Source organism: Parasteatoda tepidariorum, chromosome 5, assembly GCF_043381705.1.
Source record: "Parasteatoda tepidariorum isolate YZ-2023 chromosome 5, CAS_Ptep_4.0, whole genome shotgun sequence".
NCBI lineage: Eukaryota > Metazoa > Arthropoda > Arachnida > Araneae > Theridiidae > Parasteatoda > Parasteatoda tepidariorum.
The window spans coordinates 10,399,916-10,419,132 of NC_092208.1; the positions used below are offsets into that span (position 1 = coordinate 10,399,916).

At 32.6% G+C, this 19,217-nt stretch overlaps 1 protein-coding gene across 1 annotated transcript in view; it reads right to left on the minus strand.

The window, feature by feature from the left end:
- Positions 1 to 8,632: 8,632 nt before the first annotated feature.
- The window catches only part of LOC107453058 (DNA damage-regulated autophagy modulator protein 1), a gene marked incomplete in the record, with an annotated part of 28,673 nt that continues 18,088 nt past the window's right edge, over positions 8,633 to 19,217 (minus strand). The window contains 5 exon segments of the mRNA XM_071180883.1: positions 8,633 to 8,914; positions 12,361 to 12,458; positions 16,316 to 16,487; positions 18,818 to 18,871; positions 19,007 to 19,025. Of these exon segments, the coding sequence (XP_071036984.1) occupies positions 8,741 to 8,914; positions 12,361 to 12,458; positions 16,316 to 16,487; positions 18,818 to 18,871; positions 19,007 to 19,025 (517 nt within the window).

Sequence of the window (19,217 nt, forward strand, 5' to 3'; positions counted from 1 at the left end):
TTCCTGAATCCTGTTTTTCTCGAGCAAACCAGGAGTGATCACCAGGGTTCCCACGGGTCAGGGAATCCTTGAATTGTCAGGTAATTTTATTTTAACTCTAAAAATCAGGGAATAGTCAGGGGAAGCTGCAATTTTTTTTACAAAAACCTGGAATATTCCTATGTTATACCTGGAAAATAATCAGTCTTAAAATTGTCTTTAACAGTAATCAGTTATTGAGATTCGAGTTAGATAATTCCAACATATATTACAATTATTTGTTATAAACATTTCAACTTTTAGTCAAACTGAAATGTTCCCATCTTCATTTAATGATATTTTTTTACACATAAAATTTAATATTTCACATTACAAATAAAAGAATCGAAGTTTTGTAATGAAAATGTAATTGAAATTTACCTGGCATATCTGGAAAAGTCAGGGAATTTTTGTTCTGAAATTGAGTGGGAACCCTGAATCACATGCAATTGAATCAGCCAATCAGCATGCATCTTAATCAAGAGTTTTTTTTACTTGACAAAGCTCACTTAGCAGCTTTTTCTTGACTTGAGGTTGAAAAACTAGTTTTCATTCCATTATCTCAGGCTTTGTGTAAATGGGAAATAAACAACTAAATTTACTCCTAACAAATACAGTACAGACTTCCTTACTTTGTCTAACAATAAGCATATCTGTCAGTTACAATTCTTTTAAAGTGTTTTCATAACGTTTACTGTAAGTGAAAGGAAATACTGCTTTGAACCTAAGACAAATATTGTGTTTAATATGGTTGCCTGGCAAACTAGTTAGTACAATATTTTCAGATGTTTTGTTGCTCAATCTGCCCTTGAGTGATCTTTGAACCTACAGTGTATATTGTCAGCTGAGTTATTTATATGATTCTCTATATTAATTCAATACAGCTCCTTCCATTTTGTAAACGGTGTGGTTAATGACTAGTGTAATAAACAGATTGCTGTCATCTAATTTCTAAGAACAAAATCATATGTATGTGTTAAAAATGAACTTTTTATTTCTGTAACATACTCAATGCCATTAGATTTTTTTCAATTTTCCACATTTAATAACCACATTGCTTGCTGGTTTGTAAGCTAGCTAGTTAGAAGAATCAAACGCTTATTTTCTGCAAATTTACCAGATATAATTATATTTATGTGGTGGCATGGAAAATTCTCTTAATTCTTATTCATCAACAAGTCAATACATTACGTTTGCTACCTCAAGGAAAAATATTTTCTGAGCTTTGGAAATATCAGTGTGTTTTTATGCTGACAATACCCTGTAAAACTGAGAAAATAGTATCCCTGTCTCATATTCTGTTTGTAAAACTTAGCTGTTTATAAGAATCAAAATCCTCAGGTAATGATGCAATCTCATTAAACAACAGATACTGTATTGCAAATGTTGACTGCTGTAATATTTTTAAAAAAAATCTGTATGGCCTTTTAGTATAATATTCTAAAACTCTGCATGCAAAGTTGCTTTAGCCTATTTTATCTTGTTTTTGTACTGACTGTTTTGCATGAGTTAGTTCCATTTAGGCAGTTAAAAATTGTCTATTCTTTTTACCTTTTTCCTTTATCGATGGGAAAATTGAATTAATTAATTTTTCTGTTTAATTAATCTCCCATGTAAAGAATTGTAGCTTACGCCACACTAATTAACCATTTATAAACCTGTATTTAATGCTCTGGAATGGAAATTCTTTTTATATATCCTTACCAGAGTTTTCCCTAGGAGCAAAAAAGGGCAGGGCGCTTTCTCTCTAAATAGGGCCCTCACTCAACATCGTAAAATATTTATCAAAATGTGTAATATTATGTAATAACTGAATTTTGTACTCAACAATTTTTAAATTACCCTCTCATATTATTTTTATCAGTATATTTGGAAAAGTAATTCTCTCACATTTTTAAAATATGAGAAAAAGTTGTAGGTAATAAAAATAATTCAAGGTACACTAAAAGGAAATCTCTGTGCATATTAGAAAAGCTAACTGACAAAAAATTATCAATTGATAAACAGCTTGAAATCTTTTTTCTATAATTTAACTGAAAATTGTGAGAAAATAAACAATTAAAAGTGCTTTAAAAAAAATTAAAAATAATTTGAAAAATTTATTAATATCCCCCCTTCGAAAAAAGAAACTTATAAAAATTTTACCTATTGATAAAATTTTACCTATCCTAATAAAGTAAATATTTGTAATATTAATCAGAATTAAACGTATAAGCACGGAAAATTTTACCAATGTGTAATTATCATTTAAACACTGAATCAATTTTTTTTCAAAATTGAATCTAAATAAAAGGGCAGTATTTTTAAGGGATCATGACTTATTTTAAAAAAAGGACAAAGAGAACGCATTTATTGGGATCAAAGGACAAGCAGAACGGACCGCCCTTCAAAAAACACTTAGAAAGAACACTGTCCTTACTTTTGAAGGATTTTATTTCAATTAGAAATATTTTGTGTTTAAAATGTGAAAAGATGAAAATGAATTTGAGATTGTTTCAAAAACTTAAATGTTCAATAGAAAGAGCTTTTAAAATCATTTTCTATCAATTAATCTTTTAAAATTGTTTTGATTAATTTTCATTTTAAAATGGTACAATGTGCGCTTTTTAAATTATTTCTCAAAAGCTGACATTGAATGTATTCAAATGAAGTTGATTTTTGATTGATCAATCCTTTAAAAACCTTCCAATCCTTTTTTACATACATGAACATTTGAAATTGTGTTGATAATTTTCCTATTGAAATGTTGGTAGCTGCACTGTGTCGATTTTTTTTTTCTTTAGTTCCAAAATTTGGAACCCATCTAGTGAATTTGAATGAAGTTGATGATTTATAATATTTTTTTTCAACAATGCTTTAAAATTGTTTTATAATCTTAATTTTGAAATGTTGGCAGTTGTGCTCCATTGTATTTATTGTTCAAAATACAGTGAAACTTGATGTAACACTCTCAACTTTTTAAGGGAGCAGTTTTATTTATTTTAGAATTTCATTTTTATTAATTATTCATTCCTTTATTTATACAATTATAAAAATATTGTTTTTTTTTTTCTGAGTATCATAATTTTAAACATTGTTTTCATATTCTCTATTACATTCAAAATTTATATTCTATCTTGCATCACTTAAACTCAATCATCTTACTTTAAGAGCTCAGCTAAATAGAGAAAGATAAATGCTTTAACATTCAAACTTGGATTTTAAAATGAGAAGAGTGTTAGTTGTTTTGTGAAGTTTAGCTTTTGATACTACTAATATTCAATGACTTCTCTATACAATAGTAATAATAAATACATTTCATAGACATTTCTTTGATTACTAGTGAACAACTTACAAAATATTGTTTTATAATCAAAATTTAGTATACAAAATTGGGATTTGACCGGGTTACAAAAGTTTTGTGGCCCTTTAACTCTCAGGTTTCTACAGCAACCCCTTGTAGTCTGCAATTGGCTCATCTCTAGTCTTCCAACTATTCGCCATCTTTCTCACTTACTTATTGATTTTGAAGGAATAACCTTCTGCAGCAAATATAAGAGCAATATCTCTCGGTAAAATTTTTGAGGAGTAAAACTCAAATCCGATAAATAAAATACGTATCCAGATGCACATTAGCGTACTCTGGTTTCGGGATGATGACAGCTATCTCTTAAAATCAATGTGGTGATTTTTTTAAAGCGTGTGTTCGTGATGAGCATTTTGAGCGGAAGAAATGAGCGATTAACAAACACATTTTGAATGGCTATTATTTACATTTAGCAACCCTGTAAACGTTAATTTATAGTTTGTCTGAAGTAAGAACTCCCCTAGCCATTCGTCTGGACTCGTGACTGTGGTAACGAGGTATGACTAGTGTGTTAGCCCTGGAGTGAAGAGAAGTTCCCTCCCTGAAATGCCCTATTCTTGTTTCCATCGCAGCAGACGGCCTCACACTTTGTGGGCAGGGGAGTTCTTACCGTAGACAAACTATAGTCCTATATTATCAGGTTTCACTGTATATCAGTCAAGTTGTGATTATTTTCTGCCCGTGATGTATATGGAAGGGTTGAGTTATTATTTAGGTTGTTTGCTTGCATTTTGACAACAGCTGTCAGTGCTCGATTTCTTTTTTTTTTTTTTTTTTCAAAGAGTCGTTTTGTGTGTGATACTTTTCTAAATTTATTTATCTATATATTATGTACACGTGTGAATGGCATTTGTTTTCTTTGAGTCAACTTAATAATGAAAAAAAAATAGAAAACAATTACAGTTAAAAAGTAATTTAATTATGACTAGTTAGTCATAGTTTTATTATAATTAACTTATACTTTAAGATATTTATGTGGCTGCTATTGAAGGCAGCTGATATTTTATACGCATTTAATACTTAGTACTGTATGGATAACATTTTTCCTGATATATAACTGTATGATGCTCATGTTCCTCTGCTGTATTACATAAATATCCAAACTTGTTATAATAATGTATGTAAATTATGCAATATGTTATCAATTTGCAATCTATGAATAATAAATTTGCTTTAATTTTATGCGGTGTATATTATATTTGTTATTTTAATTCATATTTGAAGCACAAATTCTTTTCCCCTGTTAGATGTTTTTTTTTTTTTTTTAATTNTTTTTTTTTTTTTTTTTTTTTTTTAAATTTTTTGAAGGAAAAAAAACATTTTTGTTCTTTTTAAACCTTTTGGTGAGAGAAAAAGACTTTAACTATTAAAAATTTGTGTCTCCCCTTAACTTGGCTTCCTATCTTTCTTAACTCAGTGAGGTAAAAAAATACAGCAAAAAAGTTTTTTGTAGTTCAACCCTTCACTAGTCGGAAAAGATGAAGGTCAAAAGTACGATGGTGCCAGTTCCGTTTTATAACATGGTGCGTAGCGTTTTTAAAAAGTACTTAAAGGTGCTTATTTTCGATTTTCGTTTTTTAAAAGCTCTTAAAGGTGTTTTTTTTTTCATTGGGTATTTTTAAAAAGTGCTTGATATTCCCTTTTCGGAAAAGAGATTTTTTTTTTCCTTGCCATGTCGATTTTCAGCACTTATTATGCAAAAGCGTTCTTTTCACATTGTTCTATTCAACATTTTCACAATTCATTCGACCACAATCCATTTCGGCGTATCATCGGTTGGTAGCGTATGAAATCGCTAATCATTTTACTTGTTTGATGAAAAACTTGCGAGTCCACATGTGCTTCTACTAAGCTGGGTTCGGTGAGACTCTTGCACTCTCGTGTGCAACTCTGCTGCCTTTTGCAAGATATTCTCAATTTCAGACTTTATTTTCGAAACTCTGATATCGAACCGAAAACTCTCTTGATCATTTTATAATAGCTAATATAATAAATAAAAGAGTTCTTTGTCAGAAACTAGTTAATGATCATGTAAAGTCTTTGAAAATTATTTTGTTAATGTATAATGCTTAACAATATTTTTGAGTGCTTCAAAAGTACTAAATAGGTGCTTATTTTTTGTTGAAAGATTTGGCTATGCACCCTGTATAATGATTAAGATGAAAAATAGGAATAGGGTGCTGTGTGGAGAAAACTAGATTGTCATGCCAAATATGATGATTATGCTTAGGCTTATTATATACTTGTGAATGTTATATATACATACCTACCTATTATTGCAAAAAAATATATATTTAGACTATGAAAGCTTATAATAGAACGTATTATCTTGATAAAGCTCTCGCGTCCCAATGAGATAACCCAGGGTTCGATCGTCGTAGGGTTGGCTGGTCGATATGAATTCTGCATCCGACTCGCACCGAACACAGTGCTGACAAAATATCCTCAATGGTAGACGGATCATGGGTTAGAATAACCTTGCTGTCAGGTTTACTGTGCAGGTTTTCGTGTTTTTCCTTCCCGTGTGACGCAAATATGGGTTAGTTCTTTCAAAATGTTTTCCATCATGGCTAATTTGTCCCAATGCTTGATCCAGGAGTTCCCTTGACTTCTAGATCGAAGTTAAAATTATAAGGCTATACAACTCAATGCCTGAGCCCACACCAAATGATTTCATAATTTGCTATACGCTAAAGCTATAGGGCTTACAGCTATTTGTAAATGTAAAAATACGAGGAACATTAGTTTAATTACCGTCTGTGATACCGAGAACATTTTTATTAGTATCTTGGCTTGTTTTCCTTAATCAGCAAAATAATGGGTTAATATTGGTGTAATTATTTATCTGTCGTTCAACACCTACAACTTTAAACATTTATGTTAAGTAACTAACAAATTATATAAAGAATGAACGCATTTTAGTAAGAAACGTTAGATTCTCATTTAAAACTAATGGATTTATGTTCTTTTAGTAGTGGCCATCTATCTATAAGTAGAAAACAAAACTGTATCAAAGAGTCTGTTTTTGTATAATAGGCCACTACCTTAGTAGCTAACTACGGAAATATGTAGGCGAAATCAGCACCTGATTTATCAAATCTTGTGGCCCTTTAAATGTTACAACTCTTTTGTGTTTTTCCTTAAGAATTATCTATTAGAGTTATGAGTTAACAGATATTGTGATAAATATAAACATATATTTACTAATACATCACAATTTTTTTGTCTTATAAATAATTAAAAAAACATTTCATTATTAAACTACATGTAAACTTAGTTTAAAGTTACGACTAGGGGACCCCTGACAGTTCTGTGCCTGGGGTCCCCGCAATTCTAGATCAGGCCCTAGGCAAGATCTATATGTTCATTAAATGTTTGACACTGTAAGCTGGGGAAAGCTTGGTTTTACTGAAAAGGGGGGAGGGTTTAAATATTGTTATCTAACCAAGTAAATCTTTGTTTCCGATATACTTTTTTTAAGCCGAATCTAATGAAACCTAATACAAATCAATAGGACTATTAGTTCAAATGTTATGAAAGTTTTTATGTATAAAACGAATAGTTTTGTACTTTATACATCTTCATGCGTATGCTGAATCATATAAAACCAAAACAAAATAGTTCAAAAGTTATAAGTCTCTTACAATTCAGCTTAACACAATAGGATGAAACAATTAGATTGTCTAGACAGCAATGTCAGACACACGTATAAAGATAGAATTTGAATCTGTCCCCCGTTTTTACGAATTTCCTTAATAACGTCCACACTATAAGTTCTATATCGACGTGGATTTCGTTTCTTTCGATTCAACATTAAAACACATTACTTTCCTTGTCCTCTGTTAGAGTTTCCCCCTATTTCGACTCACTTTCGCCGCAGTTGATGAAACATACTTCAACTAAACTTCAACTTTCGACTAAACTTTAACTTTTCTCCCTCGAAGAAGAGTTGAAACTTCAAATAATATTCGTACACCCTCAAGCTGGCTTTCTATTCGTCGGCCACCGCGTTGGGGAGCCCAATGGGTTACTATAAGTGCCTATTCAGGGTTGTCACTCCACAGGGCAAACCTGGAGAATACAGGAAATTTAAAAATCACCTAAAATAACAGAAAAAATGCATGGAATTTCTTTACAAACTGGGAAAATACAGGGAATTTTGTTCCTTATTTTCGTCTTTTAAAAAGTGGTGACCACTGAAAGCGCAATCTGTGGGATATTTAACCATGATATTTCAGCTATACTAAACTATATTTCGTTTACTACAGCATTATTTAAGTATGTTCAGCTGTTTCTTTTTTGCTGTAAGTTTTTCTAGCAATTAAAACTACGCTGTTAAAAATTCCGAGCTACGTTGCACCATAGATTAGTATTTATTTGCTAGCTACGTAAAATCGAGTCCAATTTCACCATATTTTTGTATTTTCACTAGCTCTAAATATCCGTAGAAGGTGGCACCAAAAGTGGGTGCTTTAAAGAAACAAAACACCTATTTTCATTCTTTCTTTTTTTTTTCTTTAATAAAAGGAGGAATGGTGCACCATCATTAGGTATTTTTAAAGCACTAAAATGCAGCTCAAGGTTGTTATTTATCGTAACAAAATTATTTACTGTAAGTATGTTATTTTATGACATACCTCTAATCATTTTATACCGCCAACCAAATTTAAAAAGACGACATAAAGAAATGAACTTTATAATTAATACAACTAAGACATTTACCCAACTAAGTAAGTTGATACTTGAAACAAAACGGATTAGTCTTCCCGATACACTGAGACTGAGTCGTAAAAAAAAAATTATATATATCGTTGTGAATAAATATCGTTCAGTTTACAATCACCGTCAAAGTTTTGTGCCTTTTACTAAATTTTGGTGCAGTCAGCTTCACCATTGAAGTATTTCTCAGTCATACTTCACAATTTAAGGTGTAACTAAAATAAAATGATCTTTCATTTGACTAAACTTTGGGATAACGAGAAACTTAGCACCAAATACTAGTTAAAGATTTACCTAGTTTTTTTTACAGTGTAGTATAGTTAGTTCAATATAGCTCACACAAGAGTACAGTAAACGTTTTTCCTCTCAATACATTGTGTATAATATATACAGCAAAACATAGGGAGTTTTTTTCCCCCAGATTGAGTGGCAACTCTCTACTATCCTAATAATCAGAAATAAAAATGTGTCATGTTTTTGCTTTAGATTAAATGAGTTGAGTTAAAAGAGTTTGCCTCCAACCAGATTGTGAGTTATGACACAACATAATGAAAACAAGCCATTAAATCTATATTTGTGCATCAATGTCGGTGTATACAAAGCAACATTTGATAACAAAAGTAAAAAAAGAACAGAAAATATAAATAATGACAAGGTTTATGAGGAGATGATGTGGAGGGGGAGCGGATCTTCTGACAGGCAGGACTTGTGACGGACGGTTACACGACAGGACACCCTCTGCAGATCTTTGCTGTGAGTGGCAATGTTGATGATGCTCAGAAGGCAAATGCTCCATTCACAGACAGACACAATCACATGGAAGGTGGAATACTAAAAACAATTTTATTATTACTCTCTCAAGCAAAATTTTACCCCTTTCGATAAATGGTAATACTCGAAACGGCATCTAAACACTACGCAAAAGAAAGAGCCCAAAATTGAAATGACCAAAATGGCAGGGTCATCATTCTCTTTATGTTATTTGTCGGATTCATGCCTGGTAATTTATTTATTTTGATTTATATTTTCTTCAAATATTCTTTCAGTTTTAACATTAGCAGCTTGGTGCTGTTGTGTCTTGGTATGTTTTATTTATCATTACAGATTATATGTTTTCAGTTTTTTTTTTATTATTAGATTTTGTGTTTAGTTTTCAGATTGATTAATTTTGTTTCTTATCGTTATTTTGACCCTCTTTATTTAATTTTTGCTCTCGCCGTGGTTACAAAATTTACTGGCGATGGTTTTTCGTTTGTGTTCGATTACTACCTTGTTGTATCGAACCCTGATGGGAAGAAACCACTCGCGACTGGCGCGAAAATCCCTGTCCCTGGAAAAGAGGATCCTGTAAGTTGAGGATCATCCTGGTACCCCAACACACTACTTTGGCTTATGCTTCAGGTAAACAGTAGGTGCATACTGGCCTGTCGACTAGTTACGAACGTCTTCTGTTGGTTAGGATCAGGGCTGGGGTCACTTACTAGACAATTCGTTAAGGGCTGCTCCAGGGGTGACTCGTGGTCTTGATGGCATTAATAGCATGGTGGGGGTGATCAGCATCGACGTTCAGGTAACAAATTAGTGTCAGAACCAATCTGTTGTTTGCTTCAATAGTTGCTTTTCAAAGTAGTTCTTAAACATAGCTGTTCCGCACACTTAAACAGAAAGCAAAACAACCTTCTCACCTAGTTTTAACCTGTCAAAATGCACAAATTATGACTTCTCTAAAGCAAAATTTCTGATAGAGTCCTACAGAAAAGTAACTCTTTTATGTCAACATTTGTAGTAAAAAAATCCTTGAAAGACTCATTGGGAATCCTAAAAATGTCAAACATATGCCGTTAGACGAAATAAATTTTGCCATATATACAGTTTCTCTTAAAATTGAGTCAACTTGGAATTGTTAAAATTACAATAGCCCTTCACAACACTTAAAATATTTCTAAAGGCGTCATTTAAGATAGAGCATTACAATCCTTACCCATCTCTGAAATAATCAAAGGTATCTCTAATCAAAGTGTTATAGATTCGCTCCACATAACTATCATGAAAGGTTGTGATATTTACATTATTCAACATACAATTTTAGCACTGCTGTTCTATAGCTATTCATATAAAAGTTGTTTAACGAGAATGCAAAGTCTGTTCATAGATTCCAAATCCTTTAAGCTGTTCTAAATGCCAGAAGTTAGTCACACTCTACTGACAATTGCAGAGGAAAAGAAACCTGCTTTCGCTGCAGTCAAGCTGAGAATTCTTTCAAATAGCTGACCATTTCGAAGACATGATGTTTGAAGCAGCCAAGCATTGTTTAAAATTGTCCACAAAATTGTTAAAACATCCCAAATCATGGTGGAATCAAGATCGCAAGGAACAAAACCGTTTGACATAATAAAAATAATTAGATGTTGCCATATATGCCATTACGATGCAAAATCTCAACATTTATATTTAATTTTTAAAAATATAATAGATTTAATACAAGAGACTTAAATTCAAGTTCCTATTTGAACTTGGTATCGACCATTTCGTTACGATTAACATAGTAACAAAATATTCTAACACAGAATTATAATAAATCTTTCGCAATATATTTTATTAACAATATTATCTTTATTAAAAAAAAATAATAATAAGTAAAAAAAAAGGCGGAGATGAGCCAGAACGGGGATTGATGAACCTAGACCTCTTAAAAATTCATTGTTTAAGTGGATGTAACTCTCTTTATAATTTAAAAGAGTTTTCGTAAATTAAAAAATAATTACTAGCTCTTGCTTTTGGGAAAGAGAGTCCAGCAAACAAGAGCAAAACTCTTTTTATTCAGTTTAGTACACAAAAAGTAAAAATAGTATCATTTGAACTTTTTTCTAGCCAAGTAATAAATATCATATTTTTGAGGTCACAAACCCGAATCCGTCTAGAAATGGGTATGTTTATTTAAAGGAAGTATGTTCGTGGGCCTAATTTCATAACTTATGTTTGCACACAAATTAATTGGGATATTTAAGGTTATCTACTCGAATCATATAGAATCCATTCCGATTATTTGATCAAACGTTATTCGATGATCGTTCAAATTTTGAAAAAAATTAGGGTAGATACGGATATTTAAATAAAACCTTGAGCCTATGGATGGCTGACCGTTTAGAGCTAAGCGCAAATGGCGCTGGGGTCAAAATTCACCGTAAGACTACCGTGTTACTATTTTCGACTGATTTAAAAAAAAACGCACTATTCATTTTTATTATATTTGTAATGTTTTCAATACATCGCATTTTCTTTTTCAATTTAATTTTAACGATATAAATTAAAAATGAAATTGGAAATTACAAATAAATAGTTTTGGATCAGCAAGCTTGCTATGATGCTATCCAAAAAATAACAAACGGCGCTATTTTATACAAATATAGCCAAATAAGGGATAGCACTTAAAACATGGCAAACCTTATGCTTTATTTATACTGAGATATTAATTTTGTTTTAGACTAGCGACCTGTTAGAATTTACAATATGTAAGCTTGTTATAGTTTACATTCAGTCAAGCATCAACAGCCAACAAATTTCCAGTGCAATGTTTAAGGGAAAATGTGCCAGATGATCAATGGATTATTTAAAGAAGTTTCTTGCGAGAAATTTTCAGTGTATCATTTATTGAAAATATCTTAGAAAAAATTTCAGTGTATCATTCTAGAGCCGCAATGGCTCTAGGGATAAAGCTTTCTCCTTCCAATGAGGTGAACCGGATTCGAATCCCAGCGATGGCTGGTTGATATGAATTCAGCATCCGGCTTGCTCCGACCACATTGGGACGCGAAATATCCTCAGTGGTAGACGGACCGTGGGTTAGAGTTCCTTTGCCGTCAGGCTGACTGTGGGATGTTCTCATGGTCTTACTCTCTCTATATAACGCAAATGTGGGTTAGTTCCATCAAAAAGTCCTCCCCGAAGGCAAATTTCTCCCAATACTTGATGTAGGAGTTCCCTTGTCTTCTAGATTGGATTTAAAATTGCAAGGCTGGTTGAACACTGGTCGTCGTAAACCTAAAATTGGGTCGGCTGTTCAACGATGGCTATTATTATGAGTATCATTCTAGGATTCATTTACGGGAAATTCTAATAAAATTTCTATACATTATTCGTTCATTAAGAGGAAGGTCAGATAAAGCCCTTTCATTTTCCCACTCTACAGATTTCTCCCCATGGTTGCCAAACAACTGGACTGTCTGAGAAAAATTTTCCTCTAAACATCGTGGATGGTGAATAATAAGTATACTTACTTCTGTTGGCAGAGTATAGGAAATAGTTTTCATGTATTCAAAATCGAATGGTCTGTAGTCGAGTACTTCCATAACAAAGAGAGGCAGAGGGTACAGAACTATAATGTTTCAGTTAAGAGAAAATTTATTACTGTTGGGGAGAATAAAATAGGTAGAACTTTGTGGGGAGAGTCATATCGACAATGTCAACATTCATCTATGAAAAGGTACCCCGACATAGAATCGAGTTTACTTGTCTTATACACTCGTGAATTTTGAGTTCTATTTTTGTCGTGGTAGACGCACTACAGTACACCCCCAGAATTGTATCTGTGATAGAATTCGATGAATGGATACCACTAGTAGATTCATTGCTGTGAGCTGTATTAAGATCACCGATCTTTTTAAATGCTGATTGTGTGAGCTGTATTCAGTTCACGGTCACTCCTGTGTTGCCTTTAGCAGTCGAGTGTATACGTTGTGTGTGATCGAGACTGATAAGCAACAGCGTGAGGAGGACAATGTTGCAGTCACAAGTAGCAAGTCAACTGTTCAATGTGGAGCATCAATCGAAGTAGGCATGTTCAAATCATACTGGGCGTTTCTACCAAGGTAGGCTTGTTCGCATCACGTCTGGGTAGCCAATGTGGGGAGAGTTGTTATAGATCAATGTCAATCTTCATCTATGAAAAGGTACCCCAACATAGAATCGAGTTAACAGGTCTTATATACTATTGAATTGGCATTGTAATTTTATAGTGGTAGACACACTATAAAATTATTTTTCAGTTTGCAAAATTTACTTTTTGAATTTTTCGTTTCATAACGGTAATTCTCATGCAACAGTGAATAAATCGGTTATCTTTAATTGGGCTAAATTATCACACTAATTAAAAATTTTTAGTTCTCAATCAATGATTCAGTCGTTGATTTTGTGTTTGCGGAATGAAAACTCAATTAACAGGATTGGATACGATACACTAAATTGAATCACGAACCCAATCAAGGATTCACTCAGTTTTTCAAATACACTTCTAAAAGTGAACCGTATAATAAATTCTAAAGTGAACTGTATCTCAGTTTTAAAAGTGAACCGTAAATAATTCTAACTCATTTAGTAGAAAATTCATTTTAGTTAGCGTTCATAAAATTTTATTAATCTGCATGTACTTTAATGTATAGTTTTAGCCAAATCAGGGCTCGAAAAAACTCAGAAATTTTACCCGTCCCCGAGGACGGCATGTCCAACAATGTACCCGTCCTCATTAGAAACTAAGCCGTAGCTTCTAAATAAATAAAAACATAATTTTCTCCTATTTATTACAAATATTTATACAAATTGCACAATGAATTAGTAGTTACAAGGATTACATTATACAGTAAAAAGAGAAATACTAGGTTACTAATAGTAACCTAGTATTTATGAAATAATTTAAATGACAAAAGTCAAGTTATCTGGAATGTCAATTTATCCGCGGGTACTGCGTTTTTTTAAATGAATCAAATATGACGTTTGCCAGTTCCACAATCAAGCCAATGATTTACAGAGGTTTCTGCACAGAAATCTGAAAGGGGTTTTCCATTTAGGTAGATGTTCATAATTGCTTTTAAAGCTTCTTGTTTAAGACCAGTACGTATTGTGTTTTTTTGTAAGTTTATTGCTGCAAAGCCCCTTTCAACCGCTGCAGTACTCCCAGACAGAGAAAACATCAATATATGCGCAGTATGTTGCTGTATTGTGGGTCATTTTGCTGCCTTGTAACTTACAAGACTCTTGTAAGATAACAAAAATTGAAAATGTATCACGAACATTAACGGGAAAATGGCCGTCCGCTCGGACGTCGGATTCGAGAAATTCGTTGTCCGCGGGGAATTTTTGACCGCCGAGGACGGGCGGTTTTTCGAGCCCTGAGTCAAATAATCACTCAAATAGCCCAATCGGCTATCATTCGTTTTAATTGTTGAGAAAATTGAAATTTTAAATGAAACAATCAGAAACTAAAATTCTACGGAAAATTATAAGCATTAAGTTACAAAATTTTAATTATACTAAAGATACCATGTTGCTAGCGAATCGTGTGCCTAGCTTTAAAATTATACAGAATGTTTTAATCAGGTCCCCCCTCCTTTAAAAAAAATAAATAAATAAATAAAACAAAAACGAATACACCTTAAACCAACTGAACAAACAAGTTTTTGTCTTGTGAGTCATTTAACCGCTAATTTTTTTCGCCTTTTCCACGTCGATGATTGTTTAGGATATATAATCGTTTTTTCTTACATCATTTAAATATAAATCAGAGACTTCTTAGTGGATTAGTTTTTTGATATCTTTTTTTACATTTATTTTTAAAATATTCGAAATACCCCTAAATTCATGGGACAAACTTAAAGGGAAGGCAGGGTACATCATAATAAGATTGAGAATTTCGTAGCAACCCGTGACCGGGAACGGCAAAGTTGCTAAAAGCACCTTTTCCTTATGGGCTGACTGTTCGTGTTCATTTCAACTGGTGTTTTATTTATCTAAATTATCTTTATTAAATGTTTTCGGGAAGAATTTGGCAGATTTGGATAATTAGTCACCAAATCATCAAATATTGACAAGAACAGCTATTTTTGTGCCAATTTGAATGCTAATTTTCACAAAAATCATTAGAACACGTAAAGGTAAGGACAAATAGAAGCACGCGAACAAAGACAACCTATAATGGAAAGACTTTCAATACGGCGTACATTTCCAATCACGGTCTTCTGTGCGGTTCTCAAGTCTTATGATACACCATCCATAACTCATCTTAAAGTTGATTACTTTCCTTTAAGTTAAGTTGGGGCACCCTGTATATCAAGGGCACCCTGTATATCAGTACAATTAACTTAAGATACAATTCAAGTTAGTCTAGCTACTATTGTCATAAAACATTTTTTTGTAACAAAGCAATATATTTAAGGGTACTTTTCCGTTAGCCAGCCGCAAGCGAAAAATCGCCAAATAATGTAGAATTCCGCCAAATTTCTTACAACCATAAGGGGAATGCTAGTTTGGGTCCACTTGCTCTATTCTCTGAATTCATTCAAAACAAAGCACGTTTTCTTAATTTTTGTTTTAAAAAACGATGAAAATTGATGATGAATAAATGAGGAAATTAATAAAGATTATGTAAATCAATGAAGAAATGGTGAATATTATTTGTTTATAGTTGAACTTGTTTTGATTACTGTTAATAAATATTTGTTTAGAGTTGAACGTTTTCCAGTTTTATTCCGTTGACTGCTTTGTCATTCGCTTCGCTTGGCGACTTGGCTCGCGTTTAGTTCACACTTGGCGACATTTGCACCTGGCAAACGGCCAAAGTATCTATTTATAAAAGATGAAAGTGCGGGCTTTGTTTTTGAAAAAATGATATTTCTTGTTGCCAATTTTTTTACACTATTTTTTGGTTTATAAGTAATATTTCTTGTGGCCAAATTTTTTTACACTATTTTATTGATTGCCTTTAATATCATTCCACCTTCATCATTAACCCTTTCGAATGCCGTGGAATTGGTAAGTAGACTTATCACCACTTTTTAAAGTCCATGGTAAACTTTTTTACCACTTTTAATTTAGGTTTCCATTTGTTAGTAATTTCAGCTTTTTTGAAGTGGGTTTGAATAAATTTGGTAACCATTTGTTAGTTTAAGAAAACGTATAAAAGTTATAAAATACACAATTCCCTTTGAAGTTTGTAGCATTTATAAAATTTATTTTATAAATAACGAAAAATAAAAGTCAATAAGTTCCTAACAGGTCGTGGTAAATATACTTACCATCCAAAAAAAATGGCATTAAAATTTAGATTAATTTTTTATAAGCTAAATTAGTTTTTTTTCCTTATATCAATTACGATTCTTATATCAATTTCAATTCCAAAAATACTTTAATTTACCTTTGCTAGAAACAAATGGCCCATTAAAGGGTTAAACAAAAGGATACCTATTAGTCCAAGTATAACATAAACAACGACAAATCCAAACTTTGTGTATCTTTCCGTCTTGCTAGTGTCTGGAATGTACCACCACAGGATTGCGTAAAAGAACTGGAATACTGCTAAGCCCACTAAGATGACAGATGCTGCAAAACCATGCTCAATCAGAACACTGATAATCTAAAAGAAAGTCTATATGAAGTGCATATTATGATAAAATAAGAAACCTTAATTCCTATTTTAAAAAAATGATCCTTTGTGAGTCGACTGAGATCTGCCGACAAAAATAATGCAAAAATAATTTAATATTTAGTTAAAAGATGGCGCCTCACACTCTCTTTACTATAAGACAAGAATAACGATCGAAACGGGCTACTGGTGGCGTAGAGCATAACTCTCTACCTATGGCAACACTTCGCATGCTTTCACCATTAGCGTGTGGAGAGTCATTGAAGAAGGAAGTACGTTAGTTTCTGTCTTGATTTTCACATATATGAAAAACTTTTAAGTTAGGAAACTATATGAAACTGAAAACTGCATTAAACATAGTTCTAAAAAAAGCATTGTGAAAAATTAAAAAAAAAATATTTTTGATAGTTAAATATTGAAAATATTAAGAAAGGGGAAAATATCGTAGTACATTCCTATACAACTGAAAAGAGGAGGAGAGGAAAGGGCATTGAGTCAAGACATGGAACCGGTCTTCTCCCCAGATGGCGTATTTGAGCGTTGCTATCGCGAATAGCAATGACCACAAAATGACGAATGAAATAAATATTAATGACCACAAAAGATATAACTGAGTCGTCTAATGGACAACTAGTCAAATTTTTGTTTTGATGACGTAGCTAAGTTAACTGTTAGCCGATCATGAAGCCAAAGTATCGAAAGTCCTCTCTTTTTTGTTCTGAATATAATTAAAAATCGGTCCAGAAGCGTGTGAAGATATATATTTCCTTTCTGAAACATTCACGAAACAGAGCTTGCTGCGTAAAATAACCATTTGAACCTTTTTCCTTGATTCGGAGATCACCTTACTTACGAGGTAAACATAAGCATCAAACCTAAACAGTAAAGAGGCTCCCCCCCGTACTCGTTGTGTACTATTCAAACTATGTTTATTTGTGTTGAATAGTGAAATAGAGATGTTATCGTGAGCAGGGAGCGATCAAGACAAATTCAGGCCCAAGGCCCACCAAATTCTCCGGACCCCTTACAGAATATTTTGAAATTAAATTACTGAAGTTTACAGAATATTTTGAGTAATTAGTCCTAACAATAGAAAAGAATCTATTGATCTGCATGATTCAAGATAAACATTCTAAGAAATTTTGAAAACAGACAATTGAAGATTATTTTTCTAAGATGACGTTTACGTATCTATAAATTAAAGGAAAAATATAAAACAACAAATCAATGTTACGTCAAAATAAAAGTAGTTTGGTGACCACAAACAATTGAAATCAGTGACATTTGCTAAAAGTCACTGATTAGCTGAATTATATTTTTTATTGCAAGCTGTAATTATTTTTTATTTAGTACTTAAGCCAACACAAAGCTATACCACCTTCCATTAGACTTTTTACTAATTTTTGAGGCCCCTCAGAAATTGTGGGCCCTAGGCGATAATCAGGCCCTGACCGTGAATGATTGAAATCAAGAGAATGTCAACTTTCACCGGTGAATGTCCACAATCATATAGTCGCTTCGGTGAATGTTCGAAATATTTGTTATATCAGATTTGATATTAATTTATTCGTTGATATTATTATATTTATTCGATATTTTAATATCTGCTGAGGATAGATTAGGAGAAACAACAGTGTTCAGAGTACCGGTTAAATGCATACTGGGCAGTGGCACTTGACATTAAAAAACATTGATGTAGGGCATACCGGGCAGTGTCAATGAACCTTAAAAAATCATTGATGTTGGACATACCGGACAGTGTCATTTAACTAGTTTATATTTTGGACATTTACCAAAGAGACTATATGGTTGTCAACACTTACAGGTGGAAGTCATCAACCAACAATTTCGGTCATTCACAGTAATATTATTATATAAACAGCAACAACTGAGTTGTAGGTGAAATATATGTTTTTGTTTATTGACATCTAGTTCAGTCTGTTGTCCGAGAAATAATCAGAAAAATGTAACCCGAAGTTATAATTGCTTTCGAAATCGCATCCCGTGAAAATGGTTATATTTCTTTATTGAAGAATTTAATTTTCATTAGAAAAGCGTGATAGGAAATACCAATGCAATGTTTTATAAATGTTTGCCCTTTTCATAATTTATTCAATATACTGCTATTAGAAATATTGCCATTTTCGTTTGAAATAATTTCATAAAAGCAACCGAAAGATTAAATAAGTTAGGTTGGATCGAAATATAGTGAGAGGATTAAAAACTCTTCACTGTTTATAAAAAATACTAACTCTCGGAACCCCTAGGATTCCGTGGATCATCATTTGGAAACCGCTGCTCTAAAGTAAATGATTACATACCCATTGAAATTTGTTGGGGTGGTCGCGGTGAATCCTATAGGGTTGAATTATGAACTCTAGGTTGGATCGATATATAATGAGAGGATTCAAAACTCATCACTGGCTATTAAGAATACTAACTCTCGGAACCCCTAGGATTCCGTGGATCATCATTTGGAAACCGCTGCTCTAAAGTAAATGATTACATACCCATTGAAATTTGTTGGGGTGGTCGCGGTGAATCCTATAGGGTTGAATTATGAACTCTAGGTTGGATCGATATATAATGAGAGGATTCAAAACTCATCACTGGCTATTAAGAATACTAACTCTCGGAACCCCTAGGATTCCGTGGATCATCATTTGGAAACCGCTGCTCTAAAGTAAATGATTACATACCCATTGAAATTTGTTGGGGTGG